At 41.6% G+C, this 24462-nt stretch overlaps 2 protein-coding genes across 5 annotated transcripts in view; one reads left to right on the forward strand and one right to left on the reverse strand.

Moving 5' to 3' along the window:
- LOC139109484 (uncharacterized) overlaps positions 1-17747 on the forward strand; it is a 32996-nt gene extending 15249 nt beyond the window's left edge. The window contains exons 6-11 of one of the 4 annotated variants that reach the window (XM_070668575.1): positions 2439-2521; positions 2617-2747; positions 3818-3983; positions 7870-7939; positions 10112-10352; positions 12520-12652. In XM_070668575.1, the coding sequence (XP_070524676.1) occupies positions 2439-2521; positions 2617-2747; positions 3818-3983; positions 7870-7939; positions 10112-10304 (643 nt within the window). In that variant the 3' untranslated portion in view covers positions 10305-10352; positions 12520-12652. Of the gene's footprint in view, positions 1-2438; positions 2522-2616; positions 2748-3817; positions 3984-5715; positions 5876-7869; positions 7940-10111; positions 10353-12519 lie in introns of all 4 variants that reach the window. The other 3 variants (XM_070668576.1, XM_070668573.1, XM_070668574.1) reach the window with 3 other exon arrangements.
- A 122-nt stretch (positions 17748-17869) lies between these two features.
- Positions 17870-24417, reverse strand: LOC139109482 (uncharacterized). Its single transcript, XM_070668563.1, has 6 exons — positions 24184-24417; positions 23947-24064; positions 22997-23750; positions 20268-22823; positions 19347-20169; positions 17870-19174 (listed from the first exon to the last, which is right to left on the reverse strand). Exons 3-6 carry the CDS (start codon positions 23672-23674, stop codon positions 17961-17963), a joined length of 5271 nt encoding a protein of 1756 aa, XP_070524664.1. The 5' UTR covers positions 23675-23750; positions 23947-24064; positions 24184-24417; the 3' UTR covers positions 17870-17960.
- Positions 24418-24462: the final 45 nt, after the last annotated feature.

Consider the following 24462-nt stretch of genomic DNA (forward strand, 5'->3'; position numbering starts at 1 on the left):
GCACGGTGACCGAGTCACGCGTGGAATCGGACGTACGGAGATCATTTCGAGGAGGAACGCTGCCATAAATCGACTTTCCCTCTTCAGGAAATCAGCAAAGGCGAACTGACTCACGAGTGGAATTCCATCCCGTCAGACCGCCGCACCGCTGGCGAGTGGCAGCTGGACCAACCGGGGTGATTGGTAGTCGACGGCAGCGCCGCGCGACATCTCGCCAGAAAAGGAAGAGTCGTGGCACGTAGGAAAAGGAAGACCGGGAGAATGCGATATTCGCTGCGTCTCCCACTCCCACGCGCACCCAGAATTGTAGAACCGGCTGATGGTAGGGTTGTCTCTATCGCCGCGAGGGCCATGAATCGCGATGATGCCACCCATCCATCCCCCCCGCGATGCCACCCTCGCGCAAACCCCCGCGCCACCGCTCCGCGTCCCCCCTGCTCGCGCAATTCCCCCGGCCACCCCCAGACTCGCCGATAATCAATCGTCGTAACACCGGTCGGTGGTGATTCCGCTGACGCCAGAAACGAACGCGTTTGGTAAAAATCGTGGCGGAAAGTGGGAGAGAAGCCCACGGTGGCATCGTGCGCGAGGGAGATCCGGCGCGAGGATACGCGTATACGTATCGCAGGGTGCGCGACGGGGGGGCAAAGCGGAGTTTCGGCGAGTTATCGTGCGTGCATTACGCGGACAGACGTCACGGGGAAATCGAGACGAGTGGGTCGTTCGCGATGCAACGTGATACGAGCGCACTATAGTCGTCGGCGTCGGATGAGATAGACGGGGTGTTCGGTTGGTATACAGGAGGCAGCTCTCTCTGCTTGGCGGCGGCGGAGGCGGAAGGGTGAAGTGGGCGGGAAAGGGTGAAGAGAGAAAAGCCAGGAGATAGAGAAGGACGGCGAACGTGCGAGGGGAAGGAAAGAGAGCGAGGGAGAGAGATATGACGAATGGGTGACCGTGGGATGCCGCCCCTGGAGACATTTCACCGCACGAATCGCCGGGTGACGAAGTCGCGTCAACGACTGGCGCTGCCAAAGCGGAGGCGGGCGGGCAAGGGCGCGTAAATGTACGCAATCAACGGGACCTCGTAGGGATGACCGTGCCATCAGGCACGTCATACGTGCGGACAACGCGCGGCAAATACGACGGCGAGCACCACGTACGTCTCGGAGGCTTCCGGCGGAGCGAGGCTGCCGCGAGCGTCTGGCGAACCATCGCGGACGACGCGTAAGTGTCGTTGTGTGCGCCACCGCCGCGTACGTGCTGTTTACAACGCTCTGACTGAGTCCCGGTTTTTTTTCCGTCGCGCTTCTCACGCGCGTCCGCTGCCGCGGTGACCGCGGCTATGCGACGATGTGAACGAAAAGTGAAAAAATTGTCGGAGTGCTGCGGCTGGACCCCACCGACTTAGTTCGTTTGTGATGCCACGAATCACTGGCGATATCGTCTCGTCGAATTAATCACGACGGGGAACAGGATTAGTAGCGCGCGTGAGTGAGATGAGGCCGCTGAAGGTCGGTGCGAAAGGGAGAAACTAGGGGCCACCCTTCGCCACCCCGTGTGATCCCGTCGACAGCGGTGCTCGATTCGTCCGCGCCGTCATCATTGAGCTCGGAGGAGCACGGCGCAAGGTCGACCGACGCGTGATCGCGTAACCCGTTTAGGATCGTTCCATGGATCGATCTGGATCACCTGGGCGGTGGGCCCGCGAGTAGGCACGTGGCAGTTCCGTATGTGGCGATGGAGCCAGCCGAGTGCCTGGAGCCGCTGAACTTGGTAATAAAAAAAAATGATATTGACGACAGCGGATCGACCAGGACTGTGATAGGAGTGAAGATCGGGGAGGCGTCGATCGACGAGGAAAAAGACGCCGTCGTCGCCGAGGAGAGCGCGATCGAGGATAACATGGCGATACTCCAGGATGCCGTCAAGTCCGCCGAGCTCAGTGGCTTACCAACCGTGGATCACAAGCTGCTGACCGCGCTGTACATGAGCAGTCTCGTGCAGATGTCGAGCCTGAGCGCACCGCGCGGCATCGCGCCGCCGACGTACGGCGCCGGCCAGCAGCAAAACTTCATGCAGCTGCTGGCGATGGTGGAGGCGCGGCATCGCATGTGGCAACAGATGAATTGGCCGCTGCCGCAGAGCTTCTTACGGAGCCCGTTGACGCTACCATCTACCGCCCCGTCCTACTTCGACGGCGCGACACCGACGCCGACGCCGCCGAGTCTGACCGACCAGCTATCTCAGAACTCCACGCCGACCTACCCCCTGTCCTGCGCGAAATCCGAACCTTTGAATTCCGAGGTTAAACAGTCCTACTTCAATAAACGGTACACACAACACGGCGATCGATGCTCGAGGCTTTGCCAAAATCATTGCTAATTATTTTTCCGCCAAGAAATTTTGTTTTTAATATTTTTCTCACGTGTGTGTTGCAGGTCAACGATAGAGCAGAAAAACTCGACGTCGTTGCCCACGGACAATGCGAAAGCTCAGGACACGGGACAACAAAATAATCAAGGTGAGACCGTGCGACGTTTTGGCACTTTCAGTATTACGAAAGCTCAGCTATTGAGAACGGACGATTTATGTAATCTTGATTTTCGATTTCGACAGATAAAAAGAAACCCCATATAAAAAAGCCTTTGAACGCGTTTATGCTGTATATGAAAGAAATGAGGGCGAAGGTTGTGGCAGAGTGTACCTTAAAAGAGAGTGCCGCGATCAACCAAATATTGGGAAGACGAGTAAGTAAACTGTTCAGATATTTTTTCAGACCTGAAGTAACGTCTTCAACATCAGAGTAGCTGGTTCTCATTTATTTAATTTAATAATTTTTATCTTTTATCGTTTATCATAATCTGTCTTGAAAAAAAGGTATTGTCTACTAACAAGATAGAAAAATATGTTAGGTTTATGTTTAATTTATTAATTAAATTAATTAATTGCTCTCTGATGTAAAAAAGAAAAAAAAATTTTTATGTAAAAATGTGCAAAGTCAATATTTTCTCCTATTTCATGATAGATTAAATAAGGTTTAAATGAGATTTAATTCTATAATAAGTTTTCTTTTTAATTTAATTTTTTTTTAATTTATATAAAAAAAAAAAAAAAAACAATTGAATTGATCTAGTTTCTAAACAGAATTATTATTTCCAGCAATTCACTCAATTTGCACTGATTCATGATATTATATTGAATTAAATTAATTACATCAGCTGTTGAATTATTATGTATGTGTCTACATGAGATATTACGAGCTTTAATTTCTAATAACTGTTTATTAATTAACTATTTATCAAGAATTTAAATTTCATTCATTGGTAATTTAATGCTTTTTAACTCCATGTAAGTAACAGGAAAAGAGAAAATATTGGTTGGCCATTTATTGAAAACGCATTTCAGGCGATCTCGATACCCGAGTATGCATGTTTTTTTTAACGCTTTTATCGAATGAATCGCCTACCGGGTTACTAATCGGAGCTAACTAACCGTACCTACTAGTATCTCAGTAAGAATAGAGCATTATAGGTGGGATCTAAGGAAATCTCAGATTCCTTGAAAAAAAGACAGTGACAAAAAGGGGAAGGGTCGAAGGGTGGTTTTTTTTTTTTTTTGCGGGTCTCACGGGATACGTGGCGAGTCAGTGGTAGACTTGGCCACTTGTCGCCGATGATAGATAAGTTTGAGCAGGAGATGAGGACAAGGAGAGAGAGAGGGAGGGAGGGAGGGAAAGATAATGGGGACGGTGCACGGTGATAAGTACCGTGAGGCTATGAATCTGTGAATCTCTCAATTTTGGGGGTATGACACGCAGTGGCACTCGCTAAGCCGGGAGGAGCAGGCGCGGTATTATGAGGCGGCCAGGCAGGAACGCCATCTCCACCAGCAACGATATCCTGGCTGGAGTGCCAGGGATAACTACGGATATGGCAGCAAGAAGAAGAAGAGGAAGAAAGAGCGATCCGCAGATCCCACCGGAGGTACCACTTTCCAGTGCTAGAACAGCAGGCCCTTAATAATTCATTATATAATACTTGCTAGTACATACCTACTGGTTGATTGAAACGATCAAAGTCTTTGTGCGTTTCTTTTTTCGTACATTTCTTTTTTTTTTTTTTTCTTTTTTTTGCGTTACATATTGATTTTTATTTTTTTGTATCTTCTACATTATGGTTATCTGGCATTCAATCTTTTTCGACGTGCAGGCTATATACATATATTCATTGACATATATGTATACCTCTCGAGTATTTTGTACATGTACATATATGCATACATGTATATATTTTTTTAGTTTTTCGAAACTGATTTCGATTGGATTGTCTGTGGGGATTGTGGAATGTGACACAGCAGAGAACTAAAAAAAAAAAATTAAAAAAAAAAAAGAAGAAAAAGAAAAGAAAAGTACAAAAATAAGAAACAAAAAGAAAAAAGCAGCAAAGAGATGAAGAAAATCAACGCAGACTCTCGCGCGGCATGCAATGTAATCTCTCTTTTTTTTTTTTTTATCTGGCCAAACTCCCTAAAGCGGTATTCGTTTTCCCCGTGAGCAAGAAAATATGAGACGGCAATCGTCGATAATAAGAGCGAGAGTGAAAACCAAAACCTTAGGTACGGGATGTCTGGTAGAGTCCAGGGCCTTGCCAAATTCTTTTTTTCGCCTTTTTGTTTTCTCTTTCTCGCTACGGGACATCTGCTCGAAGTCGCTTCCTTTTCAAGGTGAGCCGTAGTATGGCAATTTGACGAGGATTTACATCGTCGATGCCTCGGCTTCCTTCAAAATTTAGTTTATTTCTTCTCCTTCTTCCGTTCTCATGAACATTCACATTTCAACATGTTTGAAATGAAGGAGAAATACCGCTTTTGCTATTTCGATAGTGCCACTCGTACGTGGAAAAAAATTGGGACAGGTGGCAAACGAAAATACACTGGAGGAACGTCTTACGCTTTTTATTATTTTTTTTTTTTATTTTTTTTATTTTTTTCTTTAAATTAAGAATGCGTATGAATCGCCAAAAAGATTGAAAGACTGTAAAATTATTCTAATTAAAACGAGATTGTCTCACGTAAATGCACGATAATCGTTTTTGGCAGCAGATTTAGAATTCTCAATTACACTTTAATAAAGGCAAAACTAATAATAATTAAGAAAAAATTTTTAACTTTGCTGAAACAGTGATAGCAACGATTGCAAGTATCTCAAAATAGTCGCATACAGCATTTTTGAGAAATGTTTTCTTCAGTGTATAGACGTGCCAGCGTTATTTGTTAACTATTTCATCTGCGCGCGTGCTTGGATAAAATTGTTTCCCGGCTACTCGCGCCAGGTCGTACTTCTCTATCAGACACCCTACCTTAGGTTATTAATATATCGACCATATGCAACGAATAGCGGTGCGACCGAGGGGGAGGGGACAACTTAGGCTGTTCTTCTAGCACTTTAAACGGAAAGTAGGGACCCCCAGTGTTACTGAAATGCTATGAGGCAACGAAATATTGCTAAGAAAAAAAATAAATGAATAAATAATACAATAGATAGCAAGAAAGTAATAAGAAATTAATTTCTAAATAGAATGAGCTAACTCTAATTTTTATGCAATTAGGGTGGCGGCAGTAGCATTAGTGAATTTTCTTTTTCTTGATTAAAAATATTGTTTAGTCCACACACGGTTCATGCACAATTACAAAAAGTGTTTGGTTCTCTCTCGGTAGTGGCACGCGCTAGGGCGAGAGGAACAGGCCAAGTATTATGAGTTGGCGCGACGGGAGAGACAGTTGCACATGCAGCTGTATCCTGACTGGTCTTCCCGCGCAAATACCAACCGAACTAAGAAGAGGAAGCGCAAACAAGACACAAACAGTGATCCTGGAGGTACCCACATGCCTCATTCCACACATTCTTACAATCCCCGTCGTCATATGGAAAGAGCCCCCGCCCCCGCCCCCTCCACCCTATTCATTATTACATATATACTATTATATTATACATTCTTATATTGCTACACTATATTATGTTGCATGTTTCCTCCCCATCTTAGGGGTTTTGGGTCGATATCTATATTATATTATATTTATATATACATACATACACACATTTGATTAATAATTATATTATACACACGCGTGTGTACATTTATATTTATATATTTATATATATATATAGTTTTCTTACATTAGTTGCGAATACAGGCGTGCACATAAGCATGCGCACGTGCCTATATATTTGCATCACACATCGGCAACATGTAATACACGTTATGCATAAAACATAACATGCACACATCGCATACATGCGCGAGCGCGCTTGTCACACAATCAAGACAAACATCACGCATTTTATTATTAATTACGTATACAACTTTGGGGACGCTGGCCATTTTGCATTTTTACAGGGACCTACTCCGCAATCAGACAATCCTGAGCGTTTAATTTTCTTTCAGCCTTTTTCGCCTCTTTTTCTCTCTTCTTTCTCTATCTCTCTTCTCTCTTTATCTCTCACTTTATCTCTCTCTTTCTCTCTATCTCTATCTCTGTTTCTATTTCTCTTTATCTCTGTCTCTTTATCATAATTTTTTTATTTTATAAGTATTTATCTTTTTTTCTTTTCTCCTATTTATTCTATCTTACTATCGCTTTCTTATTCCTGTACTTTAATTCTTGATTCGTATATTTTTCTTTGATCGTTTCAATGTTGCCCTGAACTCCTTAATTTTTATTTTAATTTTATTATTTTATTCGCCATTTTTAATCGAGTCATTCAATTTATTCTCGACCACTACATATAAAAATTTTATTTACTCGCTCGCGTAATAAAGCGTTCACATCCATAATATTTTAGATTTTTTTTTTTAATATATTCCGGAGCTTGCGTTTATACAAATCATGACATTTCAACCGAGTAGATCTTTGATCGTGTTTTAAACTATTTTAAAGTTAATATTGCATGACATTATTATTTGTTTGACAAAGATATAAGCCGTTTATTTAGAAAAAGCAAGTCCGATTATTTTAAACGGATTAAGTAAATTTATTTCAATATCTTTTTGCAAATGTCGTCAGTTTCTAAATAAATTTGCACCGCTTTCGTAATAAATGATTCATATCTTTGTCAATATACTTGAAATCTTCCTCGAAGACTATCAGTTTTATCGTACGAAATCTTTCGAAGTACAAAATTTACGCAACTATTCTCACGTATTTGTTACCGCGTTTTCACGTATAATCTCTTCTTTAATGTATTGGTCGAAAGTCTTCGATGAAGATCTTATGACGTATCACTTACAACCCTTTGAGGTCGTATCATCGAAATAGTTTTGTTTTATTTTAAAACATTTCACTTAAACCTAAAAGTACATTCGTCACTTTAAATAATCTGCAATTTATTAATTTTTGCAAATTATTTTCTCAGAAGGCTTTGAAATCCGTAATACGTTTCGATGATTGATCTTGTTGGATCTTAAAGGGTTTTAACGTCGTTCTGTTACACGCATGACTAGTTGACATTCGTTGAGTTTATTTCACAACATCAATTTAAAGCGCAAAAACTCGAGCACTGATTTACTCATACTACTAGATTATGCCGATATATCGTATCGAATCGTACACGAGATTTCGCACGGTTTGTCAATAACATATATATTTTTATATGATCACCTTTCTTTTCTCTTTTTTATTATTTTTTGTATTTTTTAATTTTTATTTTTAAATCACGTGGTTATGTATTACTCGAGTTGATTTTTTACATCTTTCTCACACAGCGATGTCAGTAACTATGTCATTCTTTTGACAGAATTCCAATTACGTCAAATAGTAGTACACGAGCTTACAAGCGATTGTCGTATTAATCGTTGCCGTTTTCTTTTTTAGGTAATAACATGAAGAAGTGCCGTGCTAGGTACGGATTAGATCAACAAAGCCAGTGGTGCAAGCCCTGCAGGTATGTGTGTCAGCTTTGTGCAGAGCTTTCTTTCGATACATCTTGTGCTTTAGCGATGAGATATCGTCATACCACGCGTGCGATCAATGCGATTCGCGTGTAAATCTGTACTAAATTTTTATGGAAGCCAGTGATTTGACAATGTCACGTTTGTTAAAAGAAAAAAAAATTAACTTTGCCATCTATTCAATATATGTATAAATCCGACGATAAAGGATACGATATACGTGAAACATCTTCATTAATCAATATTTTTAGTCTCAAAAAAAAAAAAAAAAAAGAAAGAAAAAAAAAAAAGAAGAGAATCCGGATTCTTTCGCGTGTAACGTCGGTCCTCTGTTTCACTTGACATAACGAGTACGTGTAATTAAACGACTTACGGCAATAACGCTCAGGTAGCTTACTCAAAATCTATTCTCCGGCACACGTAGAAACCGAATAATTCGGTAACATTTTGTAAGACGAATTTCGACATGTACTAACGACCTTCTTCAAGATTGCTCACGACATATCGATCGCGAGTCTAGTATCTTCGACTTTCGCTATCTCCATCGGTCTCGGACCGCGTCATCCGTTCCGTCATCCACATGTTATTCGCATACGAAAGAGATGGGACACTGCCAAAACGGCGGAGCGCGTATATAACTATCGATGATGCGACACGATGCGATTCGATCCGCGCAGCAGGATCGCCTCGTATCGGGAACAGCTCGCGCTTTGCGGTACCATCTTTTTCGGTCGCATCTGCGAGCGTTGAATAGAGCGAACGAGGAAAGAAAGGGAGAAGTGAGCGCGGCGAAAAGCCGCGCAAACCCGTCAGAAAATGTGTCTTCCAAAGTGAATGAAACAGGGCGAGGGGGGAGGGATATAAACGACCAGATCTCCCTTAGTTGCGAGTAGGCCGCCCAACGACGTCCAACTTGTACTTGGCTTGTAAATATCGGTCTCTAGAAAGCGCACTGTTTGTAGTTTGCCGCGTTGTCACGAGCCACCTGTTTCTAGCGCCGATTATACACTATGCCTTCATTGCTACGGCGTAGCCCGAATGCCCCAACTCCCGGCTGGGTTTGTGAATTTCATAGACCTCATTAAAGGGGCGAAGACGAATCCCATCGTCGGCACCTTCCTTTTCCTTTTCGATTAGTTTACGCGAACGTGAAAAAGTGGCGAACAGAATGATCGGGACTGATCGCCACTTGGAGAAACGTAGTCTTGCTAATCTAGGCAGTCTTTCCGTTGTCGCGTTGCATGGGAATGAATTAGAAACGTAATAAAACCTTCGTGTCGTGAAACGTGTAAAATTTATCCTGTGCGACTGCCTCTATTTTTATTTATTTTATTTTTATTTTTTTTTATTTTATTTTATTTTTTTTTTTTTTGTTCTGCCAAAATCGAGATTGAAATCTTTAAAATGCCGGAGGCACTTAGTTTGTTGCATTTGAACTTGGCCGATTGCATTCTGCATTGCACGTGACTTACGTACCGCCTGTATAAAACGTTGCGTGTGCTTTCGATTAGTCGTGTTATCGCAAACGTTTGAGAATTCTTTATAATATTAGAAATTGCGAAACGTGTAAAGCAACGAAAATACAAGTAAAAATCGTAGCGCTGTCGGGCGCATCGAGATCAATTTCAAAATAATTCTATCGCGTAAACAACCGGGTATTTGGGAAGACATATTTTCTGATCGATGCAATAACCATTGTGTCACTTGCTACCGTCTTTCTTCGTTCGACGTTTAAAACCGAAACTCGTACCAACGAGGCCGGCTAGTGCCGCAATTGCAATATCTGCATATTATCGTCTATTGCGTTGAAGAGCTTTGGAGAACCTTTGCTGTTTTCGTGCGATGCGAAACGACGTTTGACATCGATCGTCACGGCTAGAACCGAAAGAAATTGATGACTCGATCGAGTACTAGTAATCGCCGGCCTTGTTCTCGCGGTCTTGCTATCACGAGGGAGAGATCTAAGGGTCGAGACCTAGAGAAAAAAAAAGAGCGAAAAAAATAGAAGGGGGGAAAGAACGGGTTGCGAGAGTCGTATGGGCACGTACACAGGTGCGTGTGGGTGACGACACGATACGGTGCGAGATTGAGGTGGGATTAAGTCGACGATATGTCTTAGCGAGAGAGAGAGCGCCCCTTTAATGGCTGGTGGTTGGTTTTGGCAGCCCAGTGGAGCATGGAGCGGGAATGGGCATCCACGCGAGCATAATCCATCACGGTGTGGGAAGTAGCGCGGGGGCAGGGGTCGGGACTGGAGGCGGTGGAGGGACGGTGGGAACAGCCGCCGCCCCGCCAAATACCAATACTGCCTCCAATGCCTCCTCGCCTCAGCAAGAACCCACTTATGTTAATCTCTAGTCAAGCCTATCGCCTCCCTTCTACTGCAACACTTCTTCTTAAACAGTGGTCAGTCCTGACTTGAAATCAACGGGCCGTCGTCGGTTTTCGCTATGGTCGGCCAGCCGCTCGAAGGATAGAATCACTTCGCTCTATCTTGTTAACTAAATGTCAAACTGTTTTTTTTTTCTCTTTCTTTTTTTTTCTATTTCTTTTTTCTTTTCTTTCTTTCTTTTTTTCCTTCTTTGTTAGTTTGACGGGAATGTGTAGTTTGTTAGACCATTTATGGCGTGGGAAGATATGAGCGAAGAGCCCCATAAGCGGCACGACGGTGGCCCGTGATGCTCGCATTGTTTCTCATTGTTGTGGCTCTTTACAGCTTATTATTGTTATTTATTTATCCCTCTCGTTTAGTTGGAATTTACTCAGTGTTGCCCTTAGCATGGCTGATCTATAATATGTATCATATTATATTAAAATATATGTTTTATATATATACATATATATTCTACACACACATGTAACAATTATAACTCCAATTCTGGAACACATAGAAAGTCTGTACATTTTAATTTTTTAATTTTTTTTTTAAGCATGACAGTTCGTACGATTAAGACCAAATGATTGCGTTGTACGGATATGTGTTCTTTTTCACATTTTTTTTTTTTTTAATTTTAATATCTAATCTTTTTTTGTTTTATAATAGTTTATATTATAACAATGTTTTTATACGTAACCATTCGAGGCATCTCTTTAAAAATTAAAACCGCGATAACTGAACGCGTAGAATGGAATTTAAGTTAAAGTTTTGTACAACTTCGTATTATCAGATTGAACCTCGGACTGGATTGCGAACAACAATCGGTCGGTTTTTAAAGATATTCACATGAAAAAAATTTATTTCCTTTTTTTTTTTCAAACAAAAGAAAGAATATTGAATTTTTAATTTTTTCGAGGGACATGTGAAAATTTAAGAGGTACGCAATTATCGTAAACTTATTTAACAAAAAAAGTTAATGCATGTTGCAATCCAGCACGAGAATCTCGAACGTCCATTCATTGTCGCGCACTAAACGGAGTCAAGCTCCCGTAAAATTTTGTGTAATGCTTTGACATCCAAGTGTGACTGTGAGTTAATAGCAACTTCCGTCGTTCTCGGCGGTCCTGCCGATAAAACTAACTGACTTGTTGTTAGCTGAGAGATAAATAATGAGAGCCAATGGCAGAGCGGCAAAATGTCACGACTGCGAAGCAGTTCTCGGATGAGGTCGGACAGGCTCACTTGTGAAAATTGTGCAGTAGCAAAACGCCTCTCTTCCTCTCGTCACACTTAATCTGTTCTATCGATGTCCATCTTTTATTCAACTTTACTTTAAATACACATTATTTGTAATAATCCAACTTCCGTCCTGTATCCACGTTTGATACGCTAATTGGCCGTTTCACGAGCAGATCGGCGACGAAAAGAAAAAAAAAAATTAATAATAAAATAATAAAGAAGGAGCGCAATTTCCTGATTATCGTTTTGCGAATGCAGCGAATTCGAATAGATTCATGCCGTTTAAGGCGTTTCGATTGAGTTTGGTTTCCTTTGTCACGTATAAATTTCTTACACGTTATGCTTGTTACGTCCAAAAATTTTGAGCATGGCATTTGCGAACGAGTGATCGATGTCGAGCAATCGAAGCATCGTCAGGCGCCCAAAGATCGTCACTCAGGCAATTAAAACGTTAATGAGACGAAATAAATTGTTACTTGAGATGAGAGAGATTTGTGCGTCTGCCTTTGCAATGATAACGAGTAATCGCATGTTTCTTTTTTTTTTTTTTTTTTTTTTATTTTAGTTTGTAACAATTTTTATAGATGTAACAATTTTTTATGGACACTTCCCATACGCATTTCCAACGGTGAGACTTCCATCGACCCCGGTGTAAAATCCAGAAACAATTTAAAGACTATATTTAAATTCAAGTTAACGCAAACGTTTGAGTTTTGCCTAAATTTATCTTGCCGGATACCAAAATCGAAGCAAAGTTTCGGCAAACTTTTCGTAGTGTAAAGTCCTATGTTTAATCTCGTTTAAAAAATTATTAAAACAAGTAAAGAGTTTCGATGTTACATAGTCCATTGCGTAAATAAGTCACATCTCTCACAGATGGAAATTGCAGCAGTCGAAAAAGAACGTTGCGTCGTGTTTTGAGTGAGCATGTACTAATCGGTGTCTCGTTATTTGCAGACGTAAGAAGAAATGTATCAGATACATGGGGGAGGGAGGAGACGGCGACGGTGAAGCTGATGGTGAAGCTGAGGATGACCATTCGGAAGACAACCTGGGTAGCGTGGGAGAGGCTGGGACTCCCGAGGAGGACGAATCTCTTAGTAGTCCCGGGGGCCTGTCCGCGCTGTCCAGTCTGGCAAGCCCTTCGTTGGTCCTACCGTCACCCTCGAGCCTGGCCAGTCCATGTCCGTGCCCTTTGACGCCTCCGGTGCCGCCTCCGCCTCTGTCGAACTCGAGCCAGTCGGCGGTGGCAGCGGCTACGACGACAGCAACGACGACGACATCGGTAGCGGCGGCAGCGGCGGCAGCTGCGGCAGCGATGGCAATGGCCGGGTCGGCGGTGACGTCGGCGGCAACGGCGACGCAGCAACAGCAACAGCCGCAACCACCTCCGCAGCCTCACCGCAACCCCGTTGGCACGAATCCTCACGACATCAACAACCCGCTCAGCGTTAACCAGCTGACCGGACAGTGTATAAAGAGCGAGCCCGCCCCTTCGGGGCCCTCCAACCCGGCGATCAGTGTTACGTAGCCCCGGCCGGACCCACGTGACCGAACTGTTGCTACACGCGGTGTCATCTATAGGGTCCGTCTACGTATGCACGCGATAAGAAGGCTGAATAACGAGAAACCGACTGACCTGTTAACGGAGATCGAGAGAAAGACCTGGCGAATGGGAGATCGCTCAAAGATCTCGCTTTCGTCTGGCATTTCTCTCGCTGCTTAATCTAATTCGCGGGGACCAGGTAGAGGTGCAAGGAGAACCATAGTTTTCGAATGGCCACTTGCGAGTAGCTGATCACGTTGTGTCGACGCTAACCGCGGTCTACAATCTGATCGGTACTGTTGACGATTCGGATTTGGTCGGGTACGTTGAATATCGCCGTGCAAATCGTCGCATCGTCATTGTGGTTTTATGGTATCCCTTTTGATCGTTCTCTCCTGATCTCACTTTCGTTCATTCGCCCAAATACAAGTCGGCTCCAGTGTCCTAAGTCGGGTATAAGATCAAGACGTTATATATGTGTTAACGAAAAAAAAAAAAAAACAGAATTAAATATTATGTGCAGAAATACTCAGGACCAAGTATTTGGTTGCAGTCATCCGCTCGGTAAAAAGACATGTGTAAGCGAGATGTAAGTGTGAGAGAGAATTAATGTGCATGTAAAACTTGCGAGGCTGGGGAAGAGCAAGGTGCACGTCTGATAATAACGCGACTGAGAAAGCAAGCTCATTGACGGTGTGCGTGACGCAGCTTGTAGTCCTTGTTACGTTGTGATGCCAATGACTGAGAGTCATGTTCCTGTGCCAGCTACTATACTCTAGAAAAGTAATTATATTGCGGACAAGTAGCTAGATGCGTAAAGCGGAGAAGAACCGCGGGAAAAGGCGAAGCGGTGCGCACGAGCGCGATGCATTTTATTCATATTCATTTATTCGACCTCACTTTACACCAAGGGTGTCAAGATACCTAATTTCTATATATATGCAATTTGTTATTTTTTGAAAAGTCTATACACAGTGCGGTTGATTAGCGTGTAAGATCCTTATTACCAATTTTCCGCTCACTTTCTACTGAAATATGTTTTTCTTCTTCCTCGTCCGTTTTTAACTCCTTTATTTTTCGTTTTTAATCATATTACCGTTGATATATGCCGCTATATCGATAAGGCTTCTAATGAAAATATGTTTATGCGCAACTCGTTAAACAAATTATTTTATTTGTGCGGGATATAACACATTGTTATAATTACGTTGTTATTACGTATAAATACGTATTAGTAACTCAATACGTATTAATGCTAATAAAACGTATTAAACTTCGTACTTTTATTGCTGCTGTCGCAATTGACTTAGTATTTTACAAAAAAAACTTCTCGTCTTTTAAGTTTTATTCCAAATTATAGTAATAATTTTAATTGTCAATCGATAATTTTCGATTAAACGAAGAAAATATGTACAATAAAGTCAAAGAACTTGAAATTCAGATTGTCATTTTTCATTGACAAATCGAAGACTACGTCGAGTCATTTGCGAACAGCGTTGAAAATGACACTTTTAAAGTATCATTCTTGTAGTATTTATAATTTGTTTCTTCTGCAAATTGATACTCCTTTTTCCAAAAGCATTGTCCGCTACTCTTTCCAATCTTACGTGTTAATATGGCATAAGCGTTCGATGAGCGTATAGCAATGTCCGATGCGACTTAAGGATTAGGCAGTTTGTATAATCCATATGTGTGCGCATCAGAGAAATAAGTTTTCCTTTTAAATCGCGAAGTAGGCCAATTTTTATCATTGGAACAATCGCTCAATGAATTGATAATTAGGAAAGAATTTAGGAAGAAAATTTTATGTAAACTGTAAAAACATTAGGTTTTACTAACTTTTATTATCTTATTCTTTTTCTTTTCCGTTATTAACGAAATTTAGCATGCGGTTTCGAACATTAGGATGTAGTACAGGTTTTTATTTCTAGGTGTTTCAGCAAAATAATGTTAGATATTTTTTATCGGCAACTCTACGTTTTTTTTCTTATGTTTTATTATATATATATATATATTGTATTGTTTATCATATCGGTGTAACGTGCAAATGTAAAAAAAAAGAAGCAAAAACGTACTATTTAAAGACGATTTGAATCAAAGAACGAACAAAGTAACGAATATTTTAATGAATATCTTTTCAATATGTCAATTTTTTGTTGCAAAACAAATATATTACGATTAACGATCACCATCTTTTTCGCGAATTAAATAAAAATTGTTAATTATTAAAATAATTCTTTGCAATATCGTCTCAGAAAAGAAACAGCTAGTTTTATTTTTACTCGTCATATTAATTAAAGATTTTTATAAACGGTGCTACTTAAAAATTCTTTTTATTCTTTTATCGACTCGACGTTTTGTATTTTTGTGTAAAAAAAAGAAAATAATGAATCATTTCTTTACGTTTCGTAATAGAACATGATAGTACATTGAAAAGCAGATTATGGCTAGCCGTCGTCGTCACAGAAAACGCCATATATCTGCCTTTTAATGTAAATTGAAAGACAGATATGGCATTTGCTGCAGAGAGAGCGGCTGGCGTACGTGATTCCTTCCTCTCCATCCCCTCCCCGAGTACGGGGGGATGTAGTAGGGAGCGCCGCGTTCCCTCGCAGTCCTTGGTGATCTGTGCTCCGCGACACATCTATGCGCGCGCTCCGTGTGAGATTCAACGCACACCACGATGAAGTCACGTACGCTAATCGCCGTCGCCGCAGCTAACATCATACATGCCTCTCAGTGTACAGTTTTATGAGTAGCTGATGAAATCACATGTGCGCAAATATCGAACTTGCCGAATGTATAATTCCGATGGGACTTTGTTGAACACTGATCTCGTTCGATTACGCGACATTTCGGTGCGATCCTTAGTTTCTTTCTTTTTTATTTTATTCTCCAAACGGAAAGAAAGCGCGCGATAGAGGTTCTTTATAACGATTGTTCCGCGAACGTTTTATTCAGAGAACAGTTTCTCTTTTGTACATAAGATAAATACGTTTTGTAAGATGCATTTGTTGCGGCGCATGGGAAAGTGCAATGGAGGTGCCAATAAGAGAGCGAGTGAGATTGTCGCGCGTTTGTACGCAACGATAACGGAAGTAGCCGTTGTACGAGGAGTGCGCGCGAACGTCTATGACAATATCTTTTTCCCTTCTTTTCCCACCGCAATGTGTTTCTCTCCATCCTGTCTCTCTCTCTATTTTTTTTCCTCACTCCCTCATCTCTTCTATTTCATCAACTATAGTCGTCCAATGTATCTGTATAGCGAACACGGTAAAAAAAAAACCGCTGTAGAAACGCATCGCCGAGTATAGCAGCGAACTAAACGTGCCATAACAACGTCATGCCAATATTACCGATAATACATATTGTTTCTTCGATATTGTATTCTATTCAACTTGGTGCCGTCGATCGTGGATGGACCACCGACGCAATTTTGCCCTTTTCTCCCTTCCCCCGTCACACATTCGAACCGTCGTTTTCTCTCCCTTATCCACCCACCTTCTTCGTTTGTCGATCGAACTCTCGTTAAACAGACTGAAATGGCATTTAGTAAGAAATTTTTCTTTTACACGGATCGTCGATCTGCTTAATCGCGGGACTCTGCGTGCACACGCGATACAGCGTGTGTGCACGCAGACACGATGGCATCGACCGAGTGAAATATTTACCAGTACTCTAGACGGTAGAATGCAAGAGAAACGTAAATCCTCACGCGTACAGAACGTTCGATCGGGGAACAGAAGTACCTTTATCTATCGAATACGTACGGGGCAAGGACAACCAGCAACGTCTCACGAGAAACGAGCGCGAAAGAAAAGGAGGCGGCGGCGGCCGATAAAGTGCGTTAACGCGTCGAAAACGTTTGCGTCATACACGTGCTTTGTATACGACGATGACCGTTGTGCGAAAAGAACGACACCGAGTGAGACCAATTCTTTCTCGACGGACACTTGGGTGCCGTGAAAAGTAGATGCGTCTCTTCTTCCTCTTTTTTTTTCTGTTCCTTTCCGAGGAAATGAAAGACGAAATGTCGCGGATCTCGAACCCGCTCGCTGCCTCTTTTCGCTCTACTAGGAACGATAAAGCGACTTAGAATTCGGTAGCGGACCGCTCGGAGACGGTGAAAGCGTCGTGTTCAGCGTTACCGGGTATTAAAAAAAAAAAATAGAAAAAAGAAAAAAAAAAGCGTACCCCAGGGACGCGGAATGCGAGCAAATTCGCTCGATACGGCCTACAGTCTGCTCGAAGAGATAGAAAAGGAGATAGTGAGAAGAGAGTATCGAGATTTGCTCGCGAGTCGCAGATAACACCCCCTTCCACCAGTGACGAGGGTGATAAAGCTCGTGCCGATCGAGTGAAGAGAAATTGAAATTCGTGTCTCGCTTCAAAGGAGTGATTGTATTATATTGTAAAGTATCAATCGACAGTTCTCAACTGCGTTGTACAGTGTTTTTTAAGTATTTAGGTTGATAGCGCGCGTGTAATTGAGGAAATGGAAACATTGTATTTACACTAATAAGCGATCTGTATCATTCATTCTCGTATAGCCTGTACTCCTACTCATGTAGATGCTAAAAGTGATTTGTGTCATAAAAAAAAAAAAACCTATAAATAAAATTAGCACTTTGAGAACGTTGTCGGCCGCGTGTACAAGTTCTTTAGTGTTCTTTCTCTCTCCCGTTTACTTTTTCATTAAACGAGGCGCAAACATTTTTTTATACGTTTAAGAGCCGTGAAATAAATTTTCAAGTTCGAAGCTTCACATACTTTACATATATTTTCAAGTGCAAAAAATTTACAACTTTGTAACTCTTGGCGAGCGGAGAAAAACAAATGTAAAATGGATATGTTAACGCTTAAATGGGCAAGCGTTTCTTGTAGTCGATAAAAAGTGCAAGCGCAACACATTGACTGCATTCAAAGTGTATACGATCGGTTGCTTCAGGTTGTAGTTGATCACGAATGTCTGGACCATTTTCGCGATACTGTTACATTTGAACATGCATGCGGCGCCGTCGTAAGCGGGTTTGCCACGATTATTTCTCGGGCGCGGGTCGAACATGTAAAATTTACCGTAATGTTGCATCACGGCCACAGCCAAGTTAGTTGCGTGCAATATGCCGGCGCAGTTCGCGCGGAAGAACACAGCAAGTGCCTCGGACAGGTCGAAAATATGTAGTATTCCCGCGGTGGTGTGGATGTTGATGCGAACGCTGACCCTCAGGTCGCCAACGATGAATACGGAGAGCAGCTCGCTGGGCGAAAGGTTCCTGGCGCCCGTTCGAGCGGCCCGGGCACTCTCCGTGTATAACGAGTCGCCGTGTTTGACCACCGCATCGATCAGCTCGGCGGTCCACGTGGATGGTACGTATAGCAGTCCTACAACAATTGCAACTGCCGCGATCGCAGTGCTCTGCAAACCTCTGTTTCTCAGGGGGAAGGTGTGATGATTCATGTGCAGGTTGCCACACAAAACGCTCAATTCCTCGTCGACGATGTTATATTCATTCAGCGGTGTAACGTTCAGCGTAATTGTCTTTTTTGATATACTTAGGACGGGTGGCGTAATATGATCCAAGTACAGTTCTTGAAAACCAGCTGAACACGGTAATGTATCGATCACGACGTTTTTTACGATCACTCGGCAAATTTCAAAAGTTTCATTTCTCTCATGTGCATCAATGCCCGCAAAGATTTTGTCGTACAAAGGTTCTATGCAAGCGAACCACATTACACACGAGGTTCCGCAGGAATCCGGTAAGCCGTGATCGTTTCTGGCTCTAGGCTCGTACATAAAATAGACGCCTAAATCTTTCCAAATGGCGATTATACCACGACCGGTTATTAGAATGCCCGCACGATTATCTTGGAAAAACTTTCGTAAACCTTCCTCGAGTAAAATTGGAGAAGAGAGCGATTGTTTTCGATTTTTGTTCTTGCTTTCGTCGATATTTTCTTTCAGTTCTTCTCGCTCTTTTTTTTTATCCTCCAAGGCAGAAGATGCGTCAATTACCAGACCGATTACAGTATTCGGCTCGACATCAACGGTCAAAACATTTACGCCTGAGAAAATTAATTAAAAATTTAGTGTAAGCTATGCTAAAAGAATGCGCTACAAAATGTTACCGCGTCTTTATTAAATATATATTAAATATATATTAAATATTTATTAAATATATATTAAATATATATTATTATTAATATATATTAAAATAGCATAAAGAAAATGACATACCCACGTAGAATACTCTGATAATATCCGTCGGTTTTAGCCGCGACTCGGTAGTTTTGATCTTTCTTGTTTCTTGGTGAACATTATAGCCGATCGCCAAAATCTCATCCAAAGTTTTTTTCGTCCAAGTGATGGGACTCTTAATGATCGACATGCCGAGTGCAACAATGCAATTCGCCGCCGTTTGTCGACCGCGAATCGTCTCGGGAAAAATTTCGCCGTCCTGGTGGTAGCTCCCGCGTAAGATAGCACGCGCCTCGCCTCGCAATTTTTTATAAGCGTTTAAAGGAGGCAAACTCGCCGGTCGTATTGCTGAACTAGGATCGAGTTTCCAGAGCGGCGGCTTGTCCCAATCAACCACGTCGATCGCGGTAATCTGATAATCACCGTTTGTTCCTAAATGCTGCAGAAGATGTTCTACAAGAAGGCGTGTGTCTTTGAATCTAATCATCCGTGGTACCGTTGACTCAGTTCCGTCCGAATAGTAATCAGGTATCAAAGCGTAATATGCGTTATCGACTTTCCATACGGCTAGATTCTGATTTTCTCGCGCAGTCAATACTCCAGTTTCGTACTTGTTGAAAAAGTTATCGATTCCAGCTTGTAAATCTTGAATCTTAGAAGATCCTCCGGTAAGAGTACCCGCTTCAACACTATCTTTGATCGTTAAGACGATGCGCCGAGAAGACAGAAAGAATTCGTTGATGATCTCGTTTACCAAGGGTATTGAACCTCTGAGTTTTTCAACGCATTTCGAGTGCAGCTTGTCACCAGTAACGACAACTTCATCAAGAATTGACGACGTCCACTGTCTCGGGTGAAAGACCTGTATTAATTTTTTTAACATTAATATTAGTATAACGTAATAGAGTCGCATTAAAATAAAATTAATTAAATTAAAAAATTAATTAAAAAGAGAAATACCTTAGAAAAAACGATGGCGATTGCGGCAATTGCTGCGCTTTGCTTGCCGCGATTAATTTCATCGAATTTTTCATCTGTCATTGTAATATTACCATCGATACTCCAAACACCATCGACGAGTTTAGGTAAATGATGCCACAGATTTTCACCCGAAGTCGTCTTCTTGACCCGCTGATTCTCGGCCACTCGCGTCTCGTATACGTTCTCGATTGACACTGCATCGATGATAAAATCGTCGGTCTCACGTGTAACTGTCCGAAGGATGCTGGCTAACGAGAAAACATCCGTAAACCACATCACAGCCGCAGTTCCATCTTTATCTCTAGACTCGCCTTGAGCGTTCCTGCCTCTAGGATCCATAATAAAAAATACCCGGCCTTCCCTCCAAATCGGCATTATTACATCACCTTGGCGAAACACTCCCATTGTATTTGCTTCAAAAAACTCTTCCAGTAGCCTCGCCACATCAGTCATCGTTCCGGTAATAGATTCTTCATTCAGATCAATCAACATTCGATTCACTCCTATAACGAAATCCTCCGCGATTTCCGACGGAAGCAGATAATTTCTGGGGAGTTCTTCTTCAGCCCCTACTTCGGGTAGATTTATCAAGTTCTCCGTAGTAAGTTTATCGCCGATTATCAAAATATCGTCTACGAGTTCACGATACCACAGATGAGGATCGTAGAGCTTTGTCATGGCTAAAGTCGTTAAAGAATTAGCGGCCTGCTGTTTATCTCTCGTTTGTTCTTTGAAGGCTACCTCGTCTCTCTGATCAATCGTACCCAGGAGTAAGGCACCAGTGTTGCCCAAAGTAGAATAATTATTCAAATCTGGCATAATTAATTTCTGCTTGTCTGCCTCAATTTCTTCGTTCGTCATTACTGTACCTATAGAGACACTCTTTAAATTATGTATCATAAAATTGCCTGCAGCATCTTTCGTATTTTTTTTTATGAGATCTGCTATTGCTGATAAATTTGACGAGCGCACCAAGCAAGCATAATTCTCTTCCTCTATCTCCGTTGACAATTGACCTAATTTATCACGAGGGTTCGGGTCGAAATAATAATAAAAAATCTTTTTTTCCTCGTCATCGATCTCTTCTTCTTTCCATACCGCCACCGATAACATTTCCATTTCGACTATACCGTAACTTTTAGTCTCGAAAAATTGACGCAATCCTTCCTTTAAGTTCGGTAATTTAGAATCATCCGATGCTGATTGGTCACCGATAACTGTTGCTTCTTCGACATCAATAGTCACCCTTCGATTTTGAAAATACAAGTTTTTTTTTAGATCTCGAACGCGAAACAATTTTTCCGCTTCCTCTTCCATTCCAACAGGCTTGCACCAACTGTAATAAGCGTCGCCCTCTTTAATTACCTCATCGATGGTCCCGCTGTTCCATTTAGCCGCCGGCGTTTCCTTCGTTTTCACCAACGCCACAACCGGCATAGTAAGACCTTGAAGCCCTTGGTTCTCCGCTTCGAATAATTCGTCCATGTTAGATATTCCGCCTCGCAGTATCCACGTTTTACCCGTTACACCGGGCTGAAATTCATTCCAAGGTCGAGTGCCAGGTACATCGTCTACAATTGCGACACGCCGTATGATGAATCGATCATTTTTTTTCGTGGGATCAACGTTCTGCAGAAACAGCGCAGCCAAAGAGTTTATATCCGAAAATCGAATCACGCAACAATTGCCCGTTTCTTTCATTAAAGTTTCTTTCTTATTATTCGTAGCTTCCTCAGTTATGTTTTTTTCTCTTATTCTAATACCAACAGCGTCGCACTGTCGAGGATCAAACATATAGTAACAGTCGTCCTCGCTCCAGATCGCCACCGCCATTGAACTTGTCTCTATTACACCTTCCTTGTTCAGCAAAAAAAATTCTTCCACTGCCTGTTTTAAATTCAAAATCGATGGAACCTTCGAACTGATCGTACCGATTATAGTAATCAGATCGGCATCTATTACCAGTCTGCGATTTTCTATTCGAAACTTTGTATTATTTAAATCAGTAGCGGTGATTGTTTTTATTGTCGGCTTGTCAGATTTAATTTTAGAGTACAGCGAGTCGCCCAGCATTAGGATTTCGTCCAGCGTTAATCTCGTCCATGTTTTCACCGGATACACTTTGTTCATAGCAATGGCCATCACGCAATTCGTTACGTTCTGCCCGCCCTCACCTTTGTACATCCAGTTACTTTCGTGAGTCAGACCGTGAAGAATCATTGCTTTATTAGGTAACTCGCTAAATGTAGATGGCACATTCACGCGCATATTATCGTATGAATATCCTGTATCAAAATCGTTTCGATTCACGAGTAGCTCTGTGGCGAAGCGGCGATCAATGCTATAATTTGAAAGAGTAATAGACAACGGCTCTTTCCTTATCTTTGCGAGAGTGCGTTTTTTCCTAGGCACGGGCTTAGTACAATCAATTTTATGATCATCAACGTCCATAACATTAATAGATCGCAATACGCTTTTTGAAAGAACAGGTGGACCGGCAATTTCAATCAGAGGATCAACAAATCCATGGCCAACCTGCAATTTTTTTAAATATAAATATATGCATATATAAATTAATAACTTTTATATATTACATCATACATATTTTATTTTTATCCAAGTAGTAGTATATTTAAATTTTTTTATGCAACATGCCTTTATTCCTTTTATTATTACTGTTATATCATTCGTTATAACGCTACTCTTACCTCTGTGGCACGTAACATTGTAACTTTGTGAATACAATATCTAGAGTCATAGCTCTTATTCAAGTTCCTCAACAAGTGATCGTGCATGTCAGTGATAATCTTAAACCTCATAAGGCATGCTGTACCACCAGGATGACATAGACCAGCATCATCACAGGGTGCTGGATTATAACACAGGAAACCAGCATCGCCGGATTGACGCCACACAGCAACGGAGCTACCTTGAGCGGTGATCACGCCGGAATCATTGCTCTTGAAAAACTTCTGGAGGCCTTCGGAAAAATCTGAACAGCCAGCCGACTCGGTAAGTAGATTGCCATAGATACCACTGTCTTCGATGCTGACTAGAATTTTGTAAAAGCCAATGTAGAACTCGTTGTGCACGTGATTAACTCTCATATATTCGTCGTCTTTTAATTGATTCCTCGTCAAACTGACACGAAACAGCGTGTCACCATAATGAAGTATTTGATCAACGTGATTTTTCGTCCATTCCTTCGGTTCGAACAAGCGACCGTAAACAATCGCTACTACCGAGCATGCCGCGGATTGTCGTCCTCGACTTTTGTACTTGAACCGATGATCGCTCATAGCATGAGAACCTCTAAGAATAAACGATCGCGGTGTTACAACGTAAAACTGATACCATCGTTTGCTGACACGAGCGAGATTCTCCATTGCTTTTATTTTAAATATTTGTTTTTTGACACTTTAAATATTCAGTATCCCAACACGTAAAAAGACGTTTTTTTCCCTAAAAAATGAATAGAATTAAAAACACAAGCAAGACACATAATATATAAAAATTGATAATTATATATAATTCAGAATTTTATTCAGTAATTAATGTTGATAGTTCTTACATAACCCTATAATGATAAAAGTGATGCAGTTGCTCAACAAAAATAATATTCAAGTACATGTGTTTTAATAATATATATTACAAATACCTGCAGTATATTATATATATAAAACTTTGTTTCAAAGTCGGTTTACTTGTAAATTTATCAAATTAAATTAAAATAACCTTATTCAAAAAAATATATTTGTCAAAGAATTGACTTGAAGCTGAAACAAAAGGTATCAATTAAATCCTTTTATCTAGTTATCGATAAATAAAATAAACCAGTCACAATTAATAGAATTTTTATTAGTTGCGAGAGTAATAAATTTTATTTTATTCTTACTAAAGATTATGGAGCGTGTGATATATTGTAGCTTATTATCCGCGATTTTCGCGAGTATCCCGTGTACAGAAAGAGACCCGACATCTCACACAACCTGAGCATTACGTCGGCACTTATTCGTATACGACACTTCTTATCCGCGGTCAAAAACACGCGTAATCGTAGAGATAAATACACGTCCTCGCGCCCGAGCCTCCGCGCAACTAGAAAACTAAAGCAACCGTTAGAGATTTCGGCGCTACGAGAGAAAGAAACAGACGCTAAGGAAGTGGGACATTC

Source organism: Cardiocondyla obscurior, linkage group LG18, assembly GCF_019399895.1.
Source record: "Cardiocondyla obscurior isolate alpha-2009 linkage group LG18, Cobs3.1, whole genome shotgun sequence".
In the NCBI taxonomy this organism is placed as follows: domain Eukaryota; kingdom Metazoa; phylum Arthropoda; class Insecta; order Hymenoptera; family Formicidae; genus Cardiocondyla; species Cardiocondyla obscurior.